The following is a 21,285-nucleotide window of genomic DNA, read 5'->3' on the forward strand; positions in this document are numbered from 1 at the left end:
CTATTAGGAGAGCATTAAAACTGCAAATATGGAGGGAAAAGGTTTTTTTCAGAAGTAGAGTTTTATTTATGCAAGAGTTCTATTCGTCAGATAATAATAATTCTTATATTACCTGTGCAGAGTACCCATTGAAGAAGGAGTACCAGAAATGAACCAACGTAAATGCGAAGTTTTTGTAAAAGAAATATCGAAGGAACTTGCACATCCTTATGTAAGACCACCGGCCGTGTACCAACAGCAATCTCTGCAAGTATCTGAACTGGGCAAAGGAGTAGTCACTTGACATGACAGCTTGCATGCCTTCTTGTCCACTTATTCCAACACCAATGTGGGCAGCTGTAGGGCGGAGGGAGAAGATATGTGAATCATAAGCTAATTTTAAAGCAAAACATGGAGATGATAAAAATGTTTCCACAGCAAAACAAAGAAACAGACATTCTTGGAGCAATGAAAACTCTTGCTCATCAGCCCCACCCCAGCTTCTGAACTCAACTTTATGTCAGAGATACAAGTGGCTAAAAAAAGCACATGGCAAGGGCTCTGAGGAGTATTTGTGGAAGGATCTCAGGTGGGCGGTAAATTCCATTTGGGTTTTCTGCCCAGCTCATAAGCCATCCTTCCCACCCACGGAGGGAACCCAAGGAATCCATGCATACTGTGTGTCCCTGCCTCCCTGGCCACAGCTGAGTCAGCTCTGGGCTGGTAGGTCATCGGTAGCATATACACATTGGCTCTCCCAACCTTCATGTCACCCTTGTTTATTGGAAAGGTGGGAAAGCAAATAAAAACCTAACACCGCTCTGACTTCCTCGCAGCAAGGTTCTATTTGTGAATTGGGTTCCATCATAGCGAGCCACCTGGAGCTCAGCGGCCCTTCCCTTTGTGGCATTTCTGTAGTAGAGTTCATATCCTCTCTCCAGCTGCCTGGAGGTTGACGGACAAAAGTTTTTCAGCTGAAAAGCCCTTCACAGAAGCCTCAAAGTTAGAAGCTCCTCTGGTGCGTGACTAAGACATTCGAGGCTCAGCCTGGCACCTGCTTCTTCAGTCTTTCCAGCGCTTTTGTGAGCACTTGGTCCCTTACATTAATCACTTCCTGCTTAAAGTACCCGGTGGGGTCTGTTTCTTATACTATCCTTGGCACAGAACCCAAGCTGGACCAATCCGTGTCTCTTTCACATTTTGGAACTAAGATTTGGGTTTGTGTTTGTAATTTTAACTTCTAAATTCTTGAGTTGTGGGACAGATATATTTATTTCCAAGGGGTTCTGAGAGGCAGAAGTAAAGTGGTCTAGAAGGAGGATTGAACAGAAGCTGGGTTCCTGGTTCCAGCATCTTCCTGAGGTCTGGCTTTTTGGGAGGCATGAAACATCTTTAGATCTTTTAAAATAAATTTTTGTCTTAAGCTTGCGTTAGCTGTTCTTTAATATTTACAATCAAAAGTGTTTTAACTAAGATACTAGTTTATATAGTATCTGATAACTATAATATACTTAGTTAACTAAGATATTAAACTTCCAGCATTTAGTCATGGCCCACCATGACCTTAAGAGACACAATTTTTTTTTTTTTTTTTTTTTTTTGCTGCAGAAGGTTTCCAGAATGGATAAAAATGAAAGTGACAATTCTGTCCATCCTTCCAATAGTCACTTAGTCACAGTTTCAACTTAGCAAATTACGAATTTTATATAGGTCCTAAGAGGCATGGAACTAAAGACATACTGAGATCTGCTAGAGAATGTGTGTTGGAGAACACAACCTGTTATTACTCAGACCCAGAGAAGTGACTGCCAACTCAGCAGGGTTTCCAACTGAAAGCGGCTCCAAAAATCCTGCCTTAGTGGCAGAGTACAGGGTCTGGCAAGTTCAAAGTGACACAGTGACTTGGCCAAACCTATGTTTTCAGTAACACTTTGCAATTCTAAAAAATAGAATGAATTGCATGTCTCATTCAATATTTATGACTTCTTTTTAAACACATAAATAATTCTTATGACTAGTCGTGGTTGCCAAACTGTGCTTTCCTGCCGAACTATGGGCTACTTTTCCGATCAAGCAACAAAGGGAGATGTTGAAGTTCTCTCGGAGCCAAGGAGAAGGAGCCCCTGATGTCCAGCCTTTTCGCTGAGCACACCAAGGACAGTGTGTGAAAGAACACAGCCACGGTTCACAGGGGATTCAAGGCAACCGAGGAGATGTACTTTATAGGGCTGCATGTTTTTTTCCCTATAATCTAAATATAGACACCTAGATTTTCCTGAAGTTTCAAAAATGTGGTTTCGGATACCTCACTGGTAGGCTCCTTCATAGTTCCTTAACAGACTCATCATTTCCTCAAGCCTTGGTGGCTCTGTCTCCCCTCTCGTGCTTCTTGCTTATTCTTAGGGTCTTAGACCAAGAAAAAACACCACACCCACCAGCCAGCAGACATCTTCAGGCCCAAGAGAGGGAGACAGGGGAGGCCATGAGAGTCCTTGCGTCCTTGCTAGAGGCAAAAACATGGGGGGGGGGGGGGGGTTGCAGTTCCCTCCACTTCTACTAAATGTGGAACATGCTAACAAATGGCCAAGTTTTTCTGACACTTAAATTTTACTGTATTTCTTTATAGACAAATATAATTTCTGTATATTGTATTTTATACAGGTGAAAGCAGTGCCAGTTTTTCTAAAATACAAAAGGCACTATCAATACTTGGGTAAAGCTATGGACTTCCAGGGACACCTGAGTTTCTTTGATTTGCACCCCAGATGGATGTTCCCTGTTATATATAAAAGCACCGACCATATAACAGAGCTTAATAACATTCTTAGAACAACTTAAGAAAACAAGTCTCTATAAGGTTATTTATGTTGACTTTGTGATCCCTTTTGCTATCAATTGGTAAACTCCTTGGAACAAAAAAAATTTCAAGTCTAAGTCACATAGTCAGATGGTAAATTTGCGAGGTAACCCTCTCTCCAACATCTAGAAGTCTCCATTGTAACTGAGTAAAACTAATGTTTGAGTTACTTGCCCTTTTGGCACAGCTATTTATGCTAAGGGTACACAATGGAAAATAACCTAGAACTGGCTATAGAGGAAAGAGACTGATGTAATTTGGGGCAAGAAATGCCAGTCGTACGGTAGGATTGGCACATGCAAAACACCCTGGAGAAGAAATTAAACCAGCAGTGGCCACAGACAGATACATGATAAAGAAGCAAGAAGACATACATCATATAGCTGACTCCTGCCGAGGAAGATAAAGTTGGAATATTCTTAGTATAGATCGAGGAGGAGGAAGAGACTCTAAGAAAAGAAAGAGACACATGAATTACAAAACAGGCTTGAATTAAAAGTCTAGTTGTACATAATGCATTTTAGCTCTCTAGTAGAACATACGTGGTTATGTCATAGTTCCTCTGAACTAATAATATCACAAAACTGGAAGTGACCTCAGAAATCATAGTTTTCAGGTGAGAAAATTGAGGCCGGAGCATAAGCCCAAGGTGCCACGGCATGTCGGTGGAATGAAAACCAGCATTCACAGCTCACTAGTTGGGGCGTTTTCATTAGAAGATGCTCCCTGACAGTAACACAGGGAGGAAAAACCACCCAGGACTCAGGCGTGTTGATGAAGCTTTGGTTCTGCGTGCTCTAACACTGGCACAATGGATTTCTGCATGACAGGGCTCAGTTCTTCAATTTGTGAAGACGTAAAGCCCTCCCACCAGCGAAACGACCCTTGGCAGTCTCCTAGGAAGGTCAGGAGGATGGCAAGGCCATGTTAGAGTTGTGTTTCAATGCCACGTGTGCTCCCTTGGGCTCATACGAGGTCACCCAATTTCCCAAAGGCAAGAAGAAAGCCCCAGAAAAAAAAGATGCTGAGATAAGAAAGCAAAATACTCTCAAATACTAAAGAGAATTCAACAATTTACTGCGCTCTCAGCAGAAATTTTCACCAAGGTTACTAAATAGGATTCTAATAAGCCTTAAGGAAATAGAGGAGGAGAAGCAGTAAGCAAGGGAAAACAAAACAAATCCACATGTGTGTAAAAGAGGGAAACAGAGGAGGCCAAATTCACTCATGTGGAGCTCGTCTTCTCTTTGGCATCCTCTGAGCGGCACTATCCTACCTGCTCTCTCCTACTGGGGTAGACTGAGCTTCCTCGGGGCAGGGTCACGGGTGTCATCATCGCGGTTACATGCCTTTATCAGCTGCTTTCTCAGAGCCTGAGCTATGGGATTTGGAACTACTACCCTCAGAAACATTCCTGCCATTCCTTCTCTAAAGCAGTTCAGGTGGCATCGGCCCTGGGTGAGACTCACTTTTGATCATGTTTACATCATTGGCCCCATCTCCAATCGCCAGCGTGATGGCTTTCTTGTACCTCTTCACCAGGTCCACCACCATTGCCTTCTGCTTGGGGGTGACCCGGCAGCAGATGACTGCATTGCACTCACAGGCCAGGTCTACAAAGTTCTTCTGCCTCTGCTCTTTCCTGGCTTCCAGACGCCTTTTACTCTGCGTCCGCATCCGTCTTTCTTCTTCCGTCCTCGGGAACTTCAGCTTCAGAATCTTACTTCTCTTGGTCTTTTTCTCCAGAAGAATTTCATTCTGTGAGATTAGAGAGGGAGAGGATTACAACCGTCTTAGTTTTTATCTCGAGGGTACCATTTCCAAGACTTTAATCGTGTGGAGGATGGTTCTTGGGTTATCTCATGGATGATAACTGTTCTGATTATAAAACCTACTTACCGTGGAAATTTACAAAACACAAATGTACAAGGAAAAAAAAAATTACAATTATTCATTGATTGATAAACCAGGGCTATCCACCATTACCAGTCTGATGGATTTCCTTTCATGTATCATATAGGAAGTCTCACACTTGGGAAATTGCCGCTCATTCATAGGCCAAGAGATTTTTAGGCTGTCAGTTTGTATGAGAAACCATCTCAAATCAGTCCACAATGAACTGCTGTAGTTTAAGGCAAAGGCACACACAGATACAGTAAAGATACGCACCAACCAAGAACCAGTGATTATTAAAGCACGACTTTCACCAGGTGGAAAAAAAGGTTCGTGCACGGGGGGTACAAACTTTGCATAGACTCCACCTCTGTTCCTCTGGTTTTCCATCCTTGTGTGAAGAAGAGCACTGGGGGGAAAAGAAATTTAAGTGTTTAAGAGCACAAGACTATAAATGGGCCCTTGACTGTGAAGTACCTTTGACATATAATCTCTATTTTTATTTGTGTTTTTAAAAAAAAAACCCACATACTCTGGTTTCTCTTCAAATCGTATAAATCTTTCCCCTTAAAAAAAAACCCACATAAAATTTATCATCTCACCTATTTCTACAGTTCAGTAGTATTAAGTATATTCACACTGCTTTGTAACCAATCTCCAGAACTTTTTCATCTTTCCAAACTGAAACTCTATACCAGTTAAGTGACCCCCTTCCCCTAGTCCCTGGTAACTACTGCTTTATTTTCTGTTTCTACAGATTTGAACACTATAAGAGAACTCCTACAAGTGGAATCACACAGTACTTGTTTTTGGTTTTTTTTTTTTTTTTTTTTTTGCGATTGGCTTATCTCCCTGTCCTCGAGATTCATTTGCTATTATAGCACATGTCAGAATTTCCTTCCTCTTTAATAATATTCCAGCATACGGATATACTACATTTTGTTTGTCCATGCATCCATCATTGGACGTTTGGGTTGCTTCTGCTTCTTGGCTATTGTGAATAGTGCTGCTATGGACGTGGGTGTGCAAATATCTCTTTTGAGTTCTGGCTTTCAATGCTTTGGGATATATACCCACAAGTGGGATTGCTGGATCATATGGTAATTCTCTTTTTAACTATTTTGAGGAGCCACCGTACTGGTTTCCATAGCAGCTACACCATTTTCTTTCCCACCAACGGTGCACAAGGACTCCAGTTTTCACATGCTTGCCCATACTTGTTATTTTCTGGTTTTGTTTGTTTGATAGAAGCCATCCTGAAAGGGTGTGAGGTGATAACTTATTCTGGTTTTAACTTGCAGTTCCTTAATGTCTGAGCATCATTTCATATGCTTGAGCGTATGAGTGAGCGTCATTTGATATGCTTGTTGGCCATTGGTATATCCTCTTTGGAGAAAAGTCTATTCAAATCCTTAGCCCATTTTTAAATCAGGTGACATAATCTTATTTAAGTCCTAATTCCTCCCCCACGGGGCACCCTGTTCTTGGTGTTCCGTTATTTGCCAAAGACAGCTAAAGGAAGATACAATTGAAAATATGCTCAGGACCAACAGAAGGAAGGCAATCTTGATCTGAATTATTATACCCGGGTATATAGTGTATTATAATTTATAATACAGTGTATTATAAACAGTGGCTGCTATTTGGCAAAAAGAAGCTTACTTCCACATAAAGTTATGTTTGCTTTTGAGAAATCTCAGTGCTTTGTATCAAAAAGTAATTGAGAAGACCACATGTAACACATTCATGTGATAGAAAAATTAGTCACGGAATTTTAGAGTGGAAGGCTCCATGAACATCTTATCCAAACTCTTCATGTTACACATAAGGAAGTGCAAGCCCATGAGAGAGGATGCGATTCACCTGGAGTAAGTTGATAGGCAAAGGGAGTGAAGACTCAGGTCTCCTTACTCTCAGCCCCAGCTTTCCTTGTTACACACAGCCACCATTCTCCACCTTCAAGAGCCAAGTTTCTCAACCTTAGCACTATTGATGTCTTGGGCCAGGGAATACTTTGTTGTATGTGGCCGACTATCGCCCTGTAGGATATTCAGCAGCATCCCTGGTCTCTACCTATTAGAAGCCAGTAGTACCTCTCCTTCCTTCCATATTAAAACAACCAAAGATTCATGATGTCTGGAAACATTGAGAAATGGCTGCACCAGAATGTTAATATCTCGGCATAATTAAAGCAGGGGCACTGAGTGCAAAGTAGAAATAGCAAGATCATTAACTCCCGACAAGATAATCACATAATAGAACAGATTAGCGTCGTTGTTTTCACAGAGCAAGGAAATTTATACCGTCAAGTGGAAAAAGTTGTAATGTGGAATTGAATAGAGGGGCTAAGTACGGAAAAGGAGCCTCCTGTTGAGTCTTTCAGGCTAAGCTCAGTGTCAACTGTCAGACTGCCACATTTCCCTGCAAGGCAAAACCACCCCCAGTTGAGAACCACTACACTAGAGGATTAGGTATTTTTTATTCTTTTTTCCACATTAACTTCTCATTTTCAAGTTGAAAATAAGGAGTGATGAAAACAAATCACTGAAAGAAAAAAAGCATGAAGTTACCCATTCAAACCATTCTATAGGAATCATCCTTTTAGGAACCACCTAGAGAGATAGATGGTTCAGCCCTCTAGAAAGGTTAACTTAGCTAAGAGCATGATCGTAAAATTTGCTACTTGCATAAATTTTATCTTCTAATTTAGCTCAGGGCCCAATTTTCAACACTTTAGAAAGAGAGACCAGAAATCTATTAGGGCCCCCATCTACAAGAAATAAAACCTGGCAATTAACCAAAGTATTTGAAACCAAGAAACTACTTAAGTAAACATGTTACTATTTATTTGTTGCTATTTTTTAAAAGCTAAAAGCACCAAGAGGCATGGTTTATGCATTCAAACAGAACTGATGGATGTAGATTTTAGAGCCGCTGATTTTGTGTGTCTAATTTAGCCCGAGTGCCCAATATACTGGAACAACTCTCTAAAGCTCTGTCACCATCATTGGAAAGAAGACTAACGACCTCCATCGACTCCCTCCAGCCTCTTACCAAATGGGGCAAGTTCACAGCTTTTGGCCTCATGACAGCCCGGGGGAGGGGTCGTAAGGCAAGGACTTGAGGAATAAATAAAACTGTCAAGATAGCACCACCAGGTAACTTCTGCCGCACGTTTCTGGCTTTACCACCAGGCGGGGCTTCTCCTTACACGTTTCCAGGTCTCCTATGACTCTGGGCTCTCAAGTGTTTCAGGACAGGCTACGCTTCGAAATACCCTGCCCCATCCAGACGAGACTAGAGGTGTGTCCCATCCACCCGTTTCCTTCCAAGCAAAATTGTGCGGTTTCTTTCCTTCTGTTTGTTTCTTACAAAATTACAATTCCTTGAAAAGGCAGCACTCCAGCATCAGTTGGCTGGTGATGTCTCAGGCTCACTTTTTTTTTTTTTTTTTTTTTTTTTTTTTTTATCAGCAGGCAAGCACTGAGGACTTGTAAGAAATGGAGAGAAATGGCCCCTGAAAGGGTGAATAAGGGCCTCAAGTTCCCCTAACACTAAAACTTGCTCAAAAGGAGATCCAGCCATGATAACCTGGAACTACCTTATTTAAATGTGAGGGAAACTGTCTGAATTGACATTCTAGCTCCCATTTCTCCATATTTGCTACCACATCTAGTTTTGTCTTTACTTACTTGATATCTTCCCCATAGCAGATAGTCATGTCTTCCGTCAGGAGTTCACAAGCAAATCCTATATTTTCAGCAGTTTCTACAACAGAAAGAAAAAACAAACAAACAAACTAGGTGTTGGGGTGCAGCTTAGGTCATGATCTCTTGGTTCTTGGGTTCGAGCCCCACATCAGGCTCTGTGCTGACAGCGCAGAGCCTGCTTGGGATTCTCATTCTCTCTCTCTCTCTCTCTCTCTCTCTCTCTCTCTCTCTGTCCTTCTCCCACTAACATGTGCTCTCTCTTAAAATAAACTTAAAAAAAAAAAAACAAAACTAAGTGTTGTGCCTATTGATGAATAGTTGACTATCTAGTAATAAGCATTTTTTTTTCAAGTAACAGCCAGATTCAATCAAATATGGTGAGTTTTTTTTTTTTTTTCAGTAGCAATGTATATACACAAAAGGGGGGAAAAGCCTTTTTTCTGTGATAAAATAAGTAGAACTCAAAGTCTGGTTTGAGAAGTTTTCAATTATAAAATGTACTCTATTATCAAATATATAAATATACAAACTGATTAACAAATCAAAGTTCATTGAATTACTAAGCACATTCAGTTCATGTGGCTTAATCATTCTGTTATGGAAAAAAAAGATAATTATTTCCATAAACCCTCACATGGGGCCCCTACTGGAGACTTTTCCCCTTTTCCCATCAACACCCACTGTTATTTGTTTAAGGTCAGGACTTCCCTTAGCTTATCAGAGTATGTAACTCACAAACGATGTCAGAGTAAGAGAAATTATCTGGTTTCCATGAGAGGCTTGTAGAAGGGTATCAATGCCAAATAATGCCTTGTTGAGCTCTAAATTTAAAAATTCAAATCATCCCTTGGGTGTAAAATTTTAATTATAGTTTTCAGGCAATAAAATGGGTGAAAAAAGCAAAAGTTATTACTCAGCAGTTTGTATTATGTTCTGCTCTGTGCCCAACAAATGACAAAGGGACCAAAGGGACGGTCCTTTCACGAGAGGAGTTCACATCTGGCTGGAAAGATCAGACTGACCACACAGTTAAAATGGCCTGACCAGGAGCTCAAGTATAAGAAATAAAACTCTGCTACCGAGGGAGTTTCTGGAAGGATGCTGTCAGCGTAAGCTGGAATAATGGAGAAGGGTTTCTTAAAGAAAGCATCTCTGTCTCAAAGGAATGGACCGTATTTGTGCAGGATGGAAAGTCTGAGAAAATCATCTTCGGCAAGGGACACAGGAACTACGAACACTTAATGAATTAACAGATACGCCTCCCCGCAAACTGAATTACCCTTTTTGTCTCCAGTGAGCACCCAGATCTTGATGTCAGCTTTTGCAAGTTTTGAAATGGTTTCTGGGACTCCATCCTGTAACTTGTCTTCAATAGCTGTGGCTCCCAGTAGCTGGAATGTACATTTCAAAAAAAAGGAATTAGCAAAATAAGCTCAAAATGTTCTGTAATCGCAGTTTGCCAGCCTACAATAAGCAGAATGGCTAATTATATACCCCGATTGGCGCTCTGCTGGGGCTGGTGGCCAGTAATAACACCAGGGGTGGCTGCGGTTCATGCCGAAAAATAAAACATTCAAGCCCTTTTCGCTTAAAGTAGTTTACCAAGGTAAAGATGTAAGTACAAAATCAAGGATGTTAAAAATATACTTTCGTTACATACAGGCTATTTTACGTGGACACAAGCCACTTCCTCTCCCTGAAGGTCAATACTAGCTATTTCCTTCTAATCTAAATTCTACAGGCGATAGGTATTAAACTTTGAGAAATTTCATTTACAAATGGTATCATTTTCTTGTTTCGAGGTTTTACAAGATACAAATCAGTTCAGTAATTCTCCAAGTGTAATAAAACATATGATTTGTCATCGTGTAAAAATCATAATGAATTATACTAAGCGAGATAAAAAATACCAGAATCAGATTAGAAGCTCAACGTTTTCTTTCCTTTGTTTTCTCATAGTGGCAACTTCTGTCTCGCTCACTGGACAGAAGAAATTCAAGTGACCTAGTTCCTTTGTACCAATTTGAAATGCTGAAGTTAGAATTATCTTTCAAGCATGAGATTAAAAATATGACAGAACTTAGTAAAACGTCCAGTTCTGTTTAGAATAGCAAGTCATGAAGGTTAAAACTCACAATTAAGTCCTTTTCAATCTCCTCATACACTTTATCCAGAGCTTCATCCCGGTTGGTTGAGGCTATACTGGCAGCCATAAACTTTTTATTCCATTCTTCAAATTCTTTTTCTTCAATTTCCTTGTAGCAAAGGCACAGAGTCCTAAGAGTCTCACTTGCAAAGATCTATTTAAAAGATCAGCCGTCCAACAAAGACGAGTTAATTTTATGTAACTCAAGATCCAGTTTGAAATCTTTCTTTGAACTAAAACAGTACGAGCGTTTAAAAAGAGGTCATGAAAGATAATGGACTCTGAATAAATACATTCTGTAGAGGAGATTAAACAAATACTTTGTTTTTCACTTTAAGTATTCTCAGGGTCCATTTGTAGTTCCCAAGTTAGTTAAAGAGAAAGGTATACATTTCCTCTAAATCAAGTCACTAGAGAGAAGAAAACTCTTTCTCGTAACCACACAGAAAATAACAGACAAGGGAGCTGCCTTGGGGTGTGATGATGTTGTAAACACAGGCCTGACAACTTTATAATTTGTTCCCACAAACTGTTACAAGCCCAATCAACTGTGGACTCTCAACCAAGCATTATATCCTCAAACCAGTTCGGAAATACCTGAGCCACCGTTAAAGCTGTGGTAAAACATTTTAATGAAAAAGAGTGGCTGGAAATTTTAATCATGGTGAACAGATTTAAGCTATTTTTTTTTTTTTAATGTTTATTTATTCTGAGAGAGAGAGAGAGAGAGTGCGAATGGGTGAGAGGCAGAGAGAAGGAGAGAGAGAATCCCAAGTAGTCTCCATGCCATCAGCGCAGAGCCCGACTCAGGGCTGGATCTCATGAACTGGGAGATCATGACGTGAGCCAAAATCAAGAGTCAGACGCTTAACCTGCTGAGCCACCCAGGCGCCCCTAAGCTATTTGAAACAGCTTAAATATGAGCCAGTAAAAATGTTTTTAGTACTTCAGTCACATCTTGTTCCAACACATCACCCAACTAAGTGTTTGCTTTCAAAGATTCTTTGGAAGGTTCTGCATCTGTTTGATTAAATTGCCAGTGTTCATATCCTCATGAGAAATGATCTATCGTAACTGCTTCAACAACCTATCAATCTTTTTTTTTTTTTTAATTTTTTTAACGTTTATTTATTTTTGAGACAGAGAGAGACAGAGCATGAACAGAGGAGGGGCAGAGAGAGAGGGAGATACAGAATCCAAAACAGGCTCCAGGCTCTGAGCTGTCAGCACAGAGCCTGACGCGGGGCTCGAACTCAGGACCGTGAGATCGTGACCTGAGCTGAAGTCGGACGCTCAACCGACCAAGCCACCCAGGCGCCCCAACAACCTATCAATCTTAAAACGAGACCCCCGTAAGTAAACAACATATACAGGCTTCTTCCTCAAGGACCTTTGACTGGCCCCAAACTCGACCAGACCCAGGGAAGAAATCACCCTTTACTAAGCACTTACTAAATCCTGGGAATTGGGCAAGATCTTTCCCTTGCAAGGACTCTCTTTGGTAGGAATCACCCTCTTCCTCTTTCACACGGGTCATTAATGCTTCAGTGAGGCGTCAACTGTTTCCCGCAAGGATACAAAACAGGCGAAGAGGCAGAACTGGGATACCAGGTCTGACGGCTATCCTCCATACTTCATTGCCATCATTAATAGAACCAAAACCATGTGAGGATTGGTAAGCATTTCCAAGAGAGAAATTTCCAGAAGCATTCTGAATAACTGCAGTATCATTGGACTAAGTTCACATTCCCCTTAGATAACAAATTTGAAGTAACGAAGACCAAACTGATTTACTAACAAAGGTCGAACTCAGTTATCCGACACGTTGCTTTGTCACACCCCATCCTACATGAATGCTTTCTTTCCTTCATTGTCCCTTAAGAGGTTGGTGGGATTCTTGGAGGCCACACAGATACTAAGGCTATAGCTCACTATAGTTATGTGGCTTGCTCAAGGTCACTGGAAGACAGACCAGTCATTCCCCCGGGCCCGTCCTACAGATGCTGCCAACCGGGATGCCGGGAAAGAACACCATGGTCATGTCCTAGGAAGTCAGCAATAGGGGCAGAACCAGAACACGGCTGCCATTTTCCTACATTGGTGCTCTTTCCACACAACTGCACCAAGACAACAGAAGGGTCAACAGTTCACACAGAGCTTTCATTTCAGCTCACAAGACAGTATCAGAAAGGAAGTTTGCAATCTGCGGCAGAAAGGGTGACGGTGGGACTTACATCCAGGGCATCCTGTGTCTCTTGTTTTGTTGGATTCATCTGATGTAACCGTTCATAAATCACTGTGTCAGCGCCTTTGCAATAAAGCCTGATGTTGCCTTCTGGGGTTCTTACTAGTAGTAAGAGAAGGAAAAGCAAATCATAAAGTTAGCTTTGATTTGTTAATAGAAAACTACATTTATAAAGTTGATTTGAAGGGTGACTCTGCTAATAATTCACCATTAGTTTAAAATCATAAATGCACCTAGAAAAACTTCCCTCTCAGCAAAGTCAGTAAGCCACTATCTACATACAATGAAATATAGTGAAATAAATATGAAAAGAATGCTGTAGTCAGCTCAGCTTTTCCTATCCTTACTTATTCTCTCAGCAAATATTGACTGATTCCCTACTATGTGCCATGCCCTGTGCTAATATCTTCTATAATGCCTTCTTTGTCCATGCTGTAGGAATCTTTCTTACCTATAAACCTGGGACGCTTATTGCCTTTAATACTCAGATCAGAACATGACTCCTTGTGACCATTTTCTTGGATTTTTGGATCTGTGAGATAATTTGATGATAGTATGTGCCTCAGAGCTAACTTGATTTTGAGTTCAAGGTAAATGCCAGACATGATAATCAGCCTAGATCAGTGCTAGGCACACAGAAAGCACTCAGTAAAACGTGCCTAATCAGAGTTCAGTAGACAGTTGAACTTGTATATTTTTCTTGGTGAAAAACTCAATCTCATAGTGGAGAAATCTCATGAACACTTTCCGAGCAATCAAACCTAACATCACGAATAACCCTGTGCTTCCAGATGTGATATGCTGGGAGGACACAGCACCAATCCACGCACACTTCCTGCCAACGATGCGTAACTTGAATTCAGTCATGAGGGAATATCGGACAGATCCATTTCTTTCTCTCTCTCTCTCTCTCTCTCTCTCTCTCTCTATATATATATATATATATATAAAACAGTTTCTCCATATGGAGACCAAAGTTAACAATCACCTACAGCAGTATGCAATCTTGGGTCTTGAACCAAGAAGGAAGGAAGAAAGAAAGGGAGGGAGGGAGGGAGGCAGGGAAAAGAAAATTTCTGGTAAAATCTGAAAACATCCTGCAGGTTAGATAATAATATTGTCTCACACTGAATTTTCTGATTCTGATCATCGTATTTACATATAAGTGAATGTTCTTGTTCATAGGAAATACCTACTTAGGTATTTAGGGGAAAGGAGCCTTAGCTCTGCAATTTACTCTCCTCAGGAAACAAGAATCTGTATATGACGAAAATGACAACACGTGGCCAATGCCAACAGTCGAGTTAGAGAATACAAGAGTTCTCTAAACCATTTTTGCATTTTTTCTGTAAATTTGAAATTGTTTCTAATTGTGAACTTAAATTTTTCAATATTGGGAAGCCACAGTGAATGGCAGCCTGCCCTGGAGATTCACTTCTGCTCCATAAGCACAGCCTTGCTTTCCTCTGAACCCCTGTCCTGCTGCTTCTCCCTTCCCTGCCGCCAAGTGTAGGGCAGACAGGCTCGGACGGCCTCACAAAACAAAAGCACGTGTTCTGGACCCACCACCCACTGTTACCACCGAAGCTTCTGCGGCCTGCAGCCGCAGCTCACATTGCTGAAGAATGTCAACATTTGCAAGACTCAAGATAAACTGCCACTGTCCCCGTGAGCGATGGACCCCATGCAGAATAAAGGGAAAAAACGTGTTTCAAGAAGTCCCTGGAAATCTCCCAGGAGCTGAGTGGTCCCTCCATCGCCTGTTTTATTCTGGTGCCATGAAATCAAATGCATAAAAGGCAACCTCTCAATGAGCGATTCGCAGACACACTCTTGAGGGAAACCTACCAATTATAGACATTCGCTTCCGGTCACTGTTGAAGTCCAAAATGGCAAGAACACTGTAGGTCCTCTCGGTCCCCAATTCACTGATGGTGATGGTGTTCTGGGTCCTGGCGAGGAAGGCAAATCCAAAGTTCCTGGCAGCGCTCACCAGAGCGCCTTCGTCAGGAGAGGCCGCCTGGTAGTTGAGCTGACCTAACAAAGGAGGCAGGAGAGAAAACCAGAAAATCTGTAAAAACCAGACGGAGGGCTCACTGTTGAGGCTCACATGGGGGGCAAGGATGTCTCACAAAGCCCAACACATCCCCAAGAAAACAAATCATTGATTCTTAAAGAGTATGCCAACATTAACACTTTTCTTTTTCTCTTTGTTTTAACGTTTATTTATTTTTGAGAGAGAGAGAGAGAGAGACAGAGTGCGAGCAGGGAAGGGGCAGAGAGAGAGAGAGAGAGAGAGAGGGAGACACAGAATGTGAAGCAGGCTCCAGGCTCCGAGCTGTCAGCACAGAGCCTGATGCGGGGCTGGAACCCATGAACAGCGAGATCACGACCTGGGGAGAAGTTGGACGCTTAACCGAATGAACCAGCCGGGCGCCCCAACACTTTTCAAACTTTATGGTTTTATTTCTAATTACAAACAGTAATATAAACCAGAGGAAAAGAAGACAAGTGTCCAGGAATAGGAAAACAAATTCCCAGACTGCCACCATCCAGAGGAAACACAGAGCCACTGGCATGCTCTTATCATTCTTTCCGGTCTTTTCGAAAATGCCGAATTTGGTAATAGTTTCTATCATACGTTTACATTCTTGTTATTTTGACCCAATATTCTGAGCATGTTGACATAACTTTAAAAATTCTTTCTAAACATTATTTTAATGAATGTAAACACGTCCCCATTTTTCCAATTATACGCACTTAGGCTATTTCCCAATTTTCTGCTCTCAAAAATAACATTGTAGCGACCATTTTGCAGGTGTATGTATAAAGGTTTGACTGACTGTTTTCTTTTTTTTAATTTTTTTTTTTTAGTGTTTATTTATTTTTGAGACAGAGAGAGACAGAGCATGAACGGGGGAGGGTCAGAGAGAGGGAGACACAGAATCAGAAACAAGCTCCAGGCTCTGAGCTGTCAGCACTGGGCCCGACGCCAGGCTCGAACCCACGGACTGGGAGATCATGACCTGAGCCGAAGTCGACCCCTTAACCGACTGAGCCACCCAGGCGCCCCTGACTGACTGTTTTCTAAGGATAGCTTCCTAGAGTGATAATACTGAGCTAAAGAAAACTGGTAATTTTGGGGGCACCTGACTGGCTCAGTCGGAAAAGCATGTGACTCTTGATCTTGAGGTCGAGAGTTCGAGCCCCACATTGGGCATAGAGATTACTTAAATAAGTAAAACATAAAGAGAGAGAATACTGATTTTTTCAAGTCTATTGGCATATATCAGTCATTTGTTTTCCAAAAGGGTCGTATACTTTATCTTTGCTCTGGAAGAGTGTACTTTCTTCAGCATAGTCATATTAAAATAACACCTCAATTCATCAGTCTGTTCAACCTCTTGATGTTTAAAGTCAATCAATGGGTGGGGCGCCTGGGTGGCTCAGTCGGTTAAGCGGCCGACTTCGGCTCAGGTCATGATCTCACGGTCCGTGAGTTCGAGCCCCGCGTCGGGCTCTGTGCTGACAGCTCAGAGCCTGGAGCCTGTTTCAGATTCTGTGTCTCCCTCTCTCTGACCCTCCCCGTTCATGCTCTGTCTCTCTCTGTCTCAAAAATAAATAAACGTTAAAAAAAAAAAATTTAAAGTCAATTAATGGGAAGCTGCCTTCTCTTCACAAGGACGCTTCAACAACTGGAATAAATGTCACAATGTTGAGTGAAAGAAGCCAGACACGCAAGTCCACACTGCGTGACTCCATCTATACAGACCACGAAACCGACGAAGCGTCCCTGTGCTATTCCAGGTCAGGACTAGTGCCCCTCGAGGGGCAATGACTGGAAGGGAACACCAGGGGACTTCTGGGGGATTCATAACGGTCGGTTTTTTAAAATCTGGGTGCTCGTGACACGGGAGGATTCAGTTTGTGAAAACCTCCTGAGCTACAAGCTGGGCTCCGTGCACCTGTTGTACTCCAGTAAAAAGTTGAAAAAGATCTTCCGTTTTTCTACTTTCGTTACTCTGCTTCAAAGCAGAAGGAAAAGCACTTCCATGGTCAGGTGAATGTTTACAGAAAAAAGGCATTTCCTTTTCCACCATGGTTTGAGCAGGATGCAGACCATGGATGGATGGGCAGCTTTTGAAAACATCAGGCTACACAGGAGAGGATGCTCCTGGGGGAATCAGCTATAGGGAGGGCTGTACCCCCGCACGCCTGCTCAGATGGCTCACTCCAAGTCAGTATCAATCAATTCCCAATTAGTAATTAAAGAGGACACTTTAGGTTGTTTTCTGCTCACCCAGAAAGTCATACATCAGAAGTTACGAATGTACACGCCACATCCATCCATTTCCTCAAGCACACACGGCTGCCAGAGGGCAAACTATTTTTTTAATCTTTATTTTGAGAGAGAGAGAGAGAGAGAGAGAGAGAGAGGGAGGGAGGGAGGGAGGGAGGGAGGGAGAGTGCAAGTGGAGGAAAGGCTGAGAGAGAGAGTCCCAAGAAGGCTCCAACTCAGGGCTCGGATCCCATGAGCTCGAGACCACGACCTGAGCCGAAATCAAGAGTAGGACGCTCAACCGACTGAGCTGCCCAGGAGCCCCGGGAGGGCAAAATACTTAACGGGAGCTGAACAAGCAGCAGTGGGGACACAACCACTTCAGCAAGTGTAGCTGGCACAGTGATCTCCCCGCGTCATGCTGACGGCAAGCTTACTTCCAACAGAAAAAGAGCAACGAAATGATAAAAGGTGGTAAAGTTCCCATGACTGAGACAATCATATCTGGAGCAAACACTGATATTGTTATCATGACCAAAAAAACCACACAAAAAACCCTTCCACTTGGTTCGAGTAATAGAGTCACAGAATTGCAGGCTAATGGAGACAGGAAGAAATTGAGAGAGCTGGTCCAAACTCCAACTTGATGTTTGCAGGAAGAAACCAGGACTAAAAAATAATCCTCTGCAGTCATTTCTGGCGAGAACTCTTTTATTTACTTTACACTCAGAGGCAACCAGAGAGGCATTGTTTTCTTTCATAAACTAATTTGCGGAGCAGGAAAAGGGCGCCAATGAAAAAAGATGCTCAAACCGCAAATCCCGTCTCTGGTGATTCTGACACCGTAGCTTCCTCTGGCAGATACGAGCCCACCCCCTGGTCACCTGCCCTGAAACAAGTTACCTCTCAGACCACTCCTTCCCCTCAACAATCTCACCCGCTTCAAGTCACGGGCTGAATGCCCTCCCCACCCCTCCATCTATGGCTTCCTCATCCTTCCCAAAGACCCCACCATAATCCAGACCCTCAGCTTCCAACCCAGTCTCCCGTGTCTCCAGGCTCCCGCCTCCTCAAACGCCACCTCTAATCACAGCACATCCTGCCTTAATGACCTGCAGGTGAAGAAGAGGTCCCCAAGCCTTCCACACCCTGCTCTCACACAGCCTCTGCAGGAGGTAGGAATCTCACCCCCAGTATAACAGCACCTCCTTCCAGTTATTCAAAATGCTAGTCTAGGTACTGTTGGGAAGGGATCTTGCAGATGTAATGAAGGCCCAAATCAGTTGACCTCAAGATAGGGTGATTATCTGAGTGTTCCCAACCTAATTAGGTGAGTCCTTAAAGACACAGGGCTTTTCCTAGGGAGAGAGCTTCAAAGCATATAAGGGGTTCCACGGAAGAGGGATTCTCTCTTGCTGGCTTTGAAGATGGAGGGGGCCACGTGGCCAGGAAGAAGGGAGGCCTCCGTCCTTCAGCTGCGGAGAACCGAATCCTGCGCTCCCACGTGAGCTTGGAGGAGGACCCCGAGCTCCAGATGAGAACGTGACCGACCTTGATTTTGGGGAGATCTTGCACAGAGAACCCTGTCATGCGTGCCCAGGCTTCTGACCTAGGGAACTATGAGCTAAAGAATGGGTGTCTTCAGCTACTGAGTTGTGGAAATTCATTACAGTTGTGGAAATTCAACAGAAACCCGATGTCTCCTCTCCATACTTTGCCCCCATGGGCCTCCACGGGGACTCAACACTCGGGCCACACACACTGTCTGCTCAACTAGGCAGATGTGTATGGCAACAGATATGAAAGGATTTCCTCCCTTCTCCTGTCGATGTTATGCGTAATAAAAGACTGACCAGTCTCCGTTATTCTTACAAAGAGAGAGAAAACACAGGAGCAAGGCGCCCCACCCCAGGGATTGCAAAGGGATCCCACCAGAAGGGATTCTGACCTGCTGTCTGAGTCACACAGGTCCTTGTGCCTTCTGGGTCTGAATGTCCTTATCTATCATACCTGGAGGAGGGGTTCCCAAGGTAAAGACCAATCAAAACCAATTTCTCTTTTAACCTCCTGCCACTAGAGATCAAGCTGTTCTCCATTCATAGTGGCTAGAGCAATGGCCCATCACATGCTGTGTGAGAGAGAGAAGTTTCCTCAGGAGGTACAATTCTCTGCCTCAGCAGACAGTGGGACAGACACCAGCACAATGTGAGGTTGAAAGGAACCGTGAATTCCAACCTTCTGCTCGCAACACTGAGGAAGTTGATGCTTGGACCGAAGATCCTGGTCTACACTGGGTGCTCCGGTAGGAACCAAAGCTGGGCTGGCCCATCTCCAGCCGAACAGGGCTCTTCCCATAATATCCCAGTGAAAAGAAGAGAAAATAGAGACCATAGAATTATATTTGCCCAGGTTGGCTGGTTAGCTCTCAAAATGCCACCCCCCCCCCCCACACATACACAAAAGGATGAATAATTTCACTAATGAGTCAAGACCTAAAATAACCAAGTTGCTCAGAAAGATCATACTTGATTCTTACTGTATCAGTAAAACGTGGTTGTCTAGAAAACAGACTTTGACCTCTACATGAGTTATTCATGACCTGCCATGTCTGTCTTCCTCCACTTTGGCTGCTAATAACCTTCCATGTATCTGCCCCAATTTGAATTCTGCTGTCATCTTGCTTTATTGGACCATTATGCCCATGCTTGAAATGGATTTCTTTGAAATTTGCCGAAAGATAGCACATAGAGGTTTTACACATTCAGTTTTTCTGCGTATCCCCCCTCTGGAGATTTTGTACTTGCCACACACAAAAGCTCAGGGTCAGAAAACAGAAAGACACCTTCCTGTGCTGCACTCACTCAAGTGCAGGAGGGGCAGGCAGCCTGCGCTTCCCTGCAGAAATGCCAAAAGGGTTCCATTTCCTCTTTCTATAACGCACAGGTGTGTAACTTAGTGTAATGTCCATATGTGAAAAAATGGCTTTCACTGACATTGGACAAATTCGCTATAACAAAGCTGGCACGAGCTGCGTTTAAGAACTCTGCAAAGGAGGGGCACCTGGGTGGCTCAGTCGGTTAAGCATCCAACTCTCGATTTCGGCTCAGGTCATGATCTCACGATTCGTGAGATCAAGCCCCACATCAGGCTCCATGCTGCTAGCACGGAGCCTGCTTGGGATTCTCCCTCTCCCTCTCTCTCTGCCTCTCCCTTGCTCACTCTCTGTGTCTCTCAAAATATATAAATAAACATTTTTTTAAAAAAAGAATCTACACGTCAGCTTTGCTGGTTCCCATGCAAATACACGTTAATTATGCTCCTTCCGATGAAAAAGGCACCTTAAGGAAGCCGAGGCTCTGGCGAGTATTATTTCAAACCCCAAACATATCTGAATCTAGAAAATAAATTCTCTCTGAAATTATTTTGCAATAAAGATTGTTCAAGTTCGAAGTCCAGCCACGATCCAGATAAGACTTGACTCTTCACGCTCAATAAATGTCAAGTAATAACAGGGCGGGAAGATTGTGATTCTTCTCGCATAATGCAAGAGTCAGTCGTTTCTTTTAATGATAAGATTTCACTTGCAAAGTGATAAACGCATTGGGAGCTATCCCTGCGAAGAAGATGTGCATTTTCATAGACTGGGGGCTTGTCTCACGCTTTGCTGCCTCGTAGACCATCAGGGTGGGTGCTCACCCAGACGTGTCGTGCATACTACTCAACATGCATTTGGGCGCCGGGCACGAGTTACCTGGAAACTAAAAACCTGGGCCCCCGTGTCTGAGATGCCAGGGAAACACTCACCATCAATTCTGTCCACCATGACCGTGTGGCAGACTGCAAGCAAGAAGAAAAACTGCCGAACTTCCGACTCTTTCCCCGACTGGATTTGCTCGATAAGATAGTGGTCGTAAAACGCAAGCTTCCCGTCAGCAAACGTGTTCCAGCTGAAATCCACTTGCTGAAAGAGGTGGGGGAGGACGAGCAAATGTGATTTTAGAAATAACAGTGTGGGCTTAGCAAATGATAGAAGCTTCTCTTGGAAGCCAAGTCTTTATGGAAAAATTTTCTTAGGATTATAACGTACTTTTTAATGTGTCAAGAGGCTCACCCTTGTCTTAAAACAAAGAGACATCCTGTTGTGGGTTGAATTGTGTTCCCTCCACCCCCCAAAGA

The 21,285-nt window shown here is 42.9% G+C and overlaps 2 protein-coding genes across 2 annotated transcripts in view; one reads left to right on the plus strand and one right to left on the minus strand.

The window, feature by feature from the left end:
* LOC122204281 overlaps window positions 1–2,810 on the plus strand; it is a 47,890-nt gene extending 45,080 nt beyond the window's left edge. Inside the window, exon 6 of the transcript XR_006195585.1 lies at window positions 121–2,810. The gene's annotated coding sequence lies outside the window, so the exon portion shown is untranslated. The remainder of the gene's footprint in view (window positions 1–120) is intronic.
* The window catches only part of ATP8B1 (ATPase phospholipid transporting 8B1), a 126,255-nt gene that overhangs the window by 7,643 nt on the left and 97,327 nt on the right, over window positions 1–21,285 (minus strand). Inside the window, exons 15-23 of the mRNA XM_042911788.1 lie at window positions 20,914–21,070; window positions 14,679–14,867; window positions 12,820–12,932; window positions 10,575–10,739; window positions 9,719–9,830; window positions 8,422–8,497; window positions 5,006–5,138; window positions 4,306–4,594; window positions 113–336 (exon numbers count right to left, since the gene is read on the minus strand). Coding sequence (XP_042767722.1) covers window positions 113–336; window positions 4,306–4,594; window positions 5,006–5,138; window positions 8,422–8,497; window positions 9,719–9,830; window positions 10,575–10,739; window positions 12,820–12,932; window positions 14,679–14,867; window positions 20,914–21,070 — 1,458 coding nt within the window. The remainder of the gene's footprint in view (window positions 1–112; window positions 337–4,305; window positions 4,595–5,005; window positions 5,139–8,421; window positions 8,498–9,718; window positions 9,831–10,574; window positions 10,740–12,819; window positions 12,933–14,678; window positions 14,868–20,913; window positions 21,071–21,285) is intronic.

The sequence above is a fragment of the Panthera leo genome, chromosome D3 (genome assembly GCF_018350215.1).
Source record: "Panthera leo isolate Ple1 chromosome D3, P.leo_Ple1_pat1.1, whole genome shotgun sequence".
In the NCBI taxonomy this organism is placed as follows: domain Eukaryota; kingdom Metazoa; phylum Chordata; class Mammalia; order Carnivora; family Felidae; genus Panthera; species Panthera leo.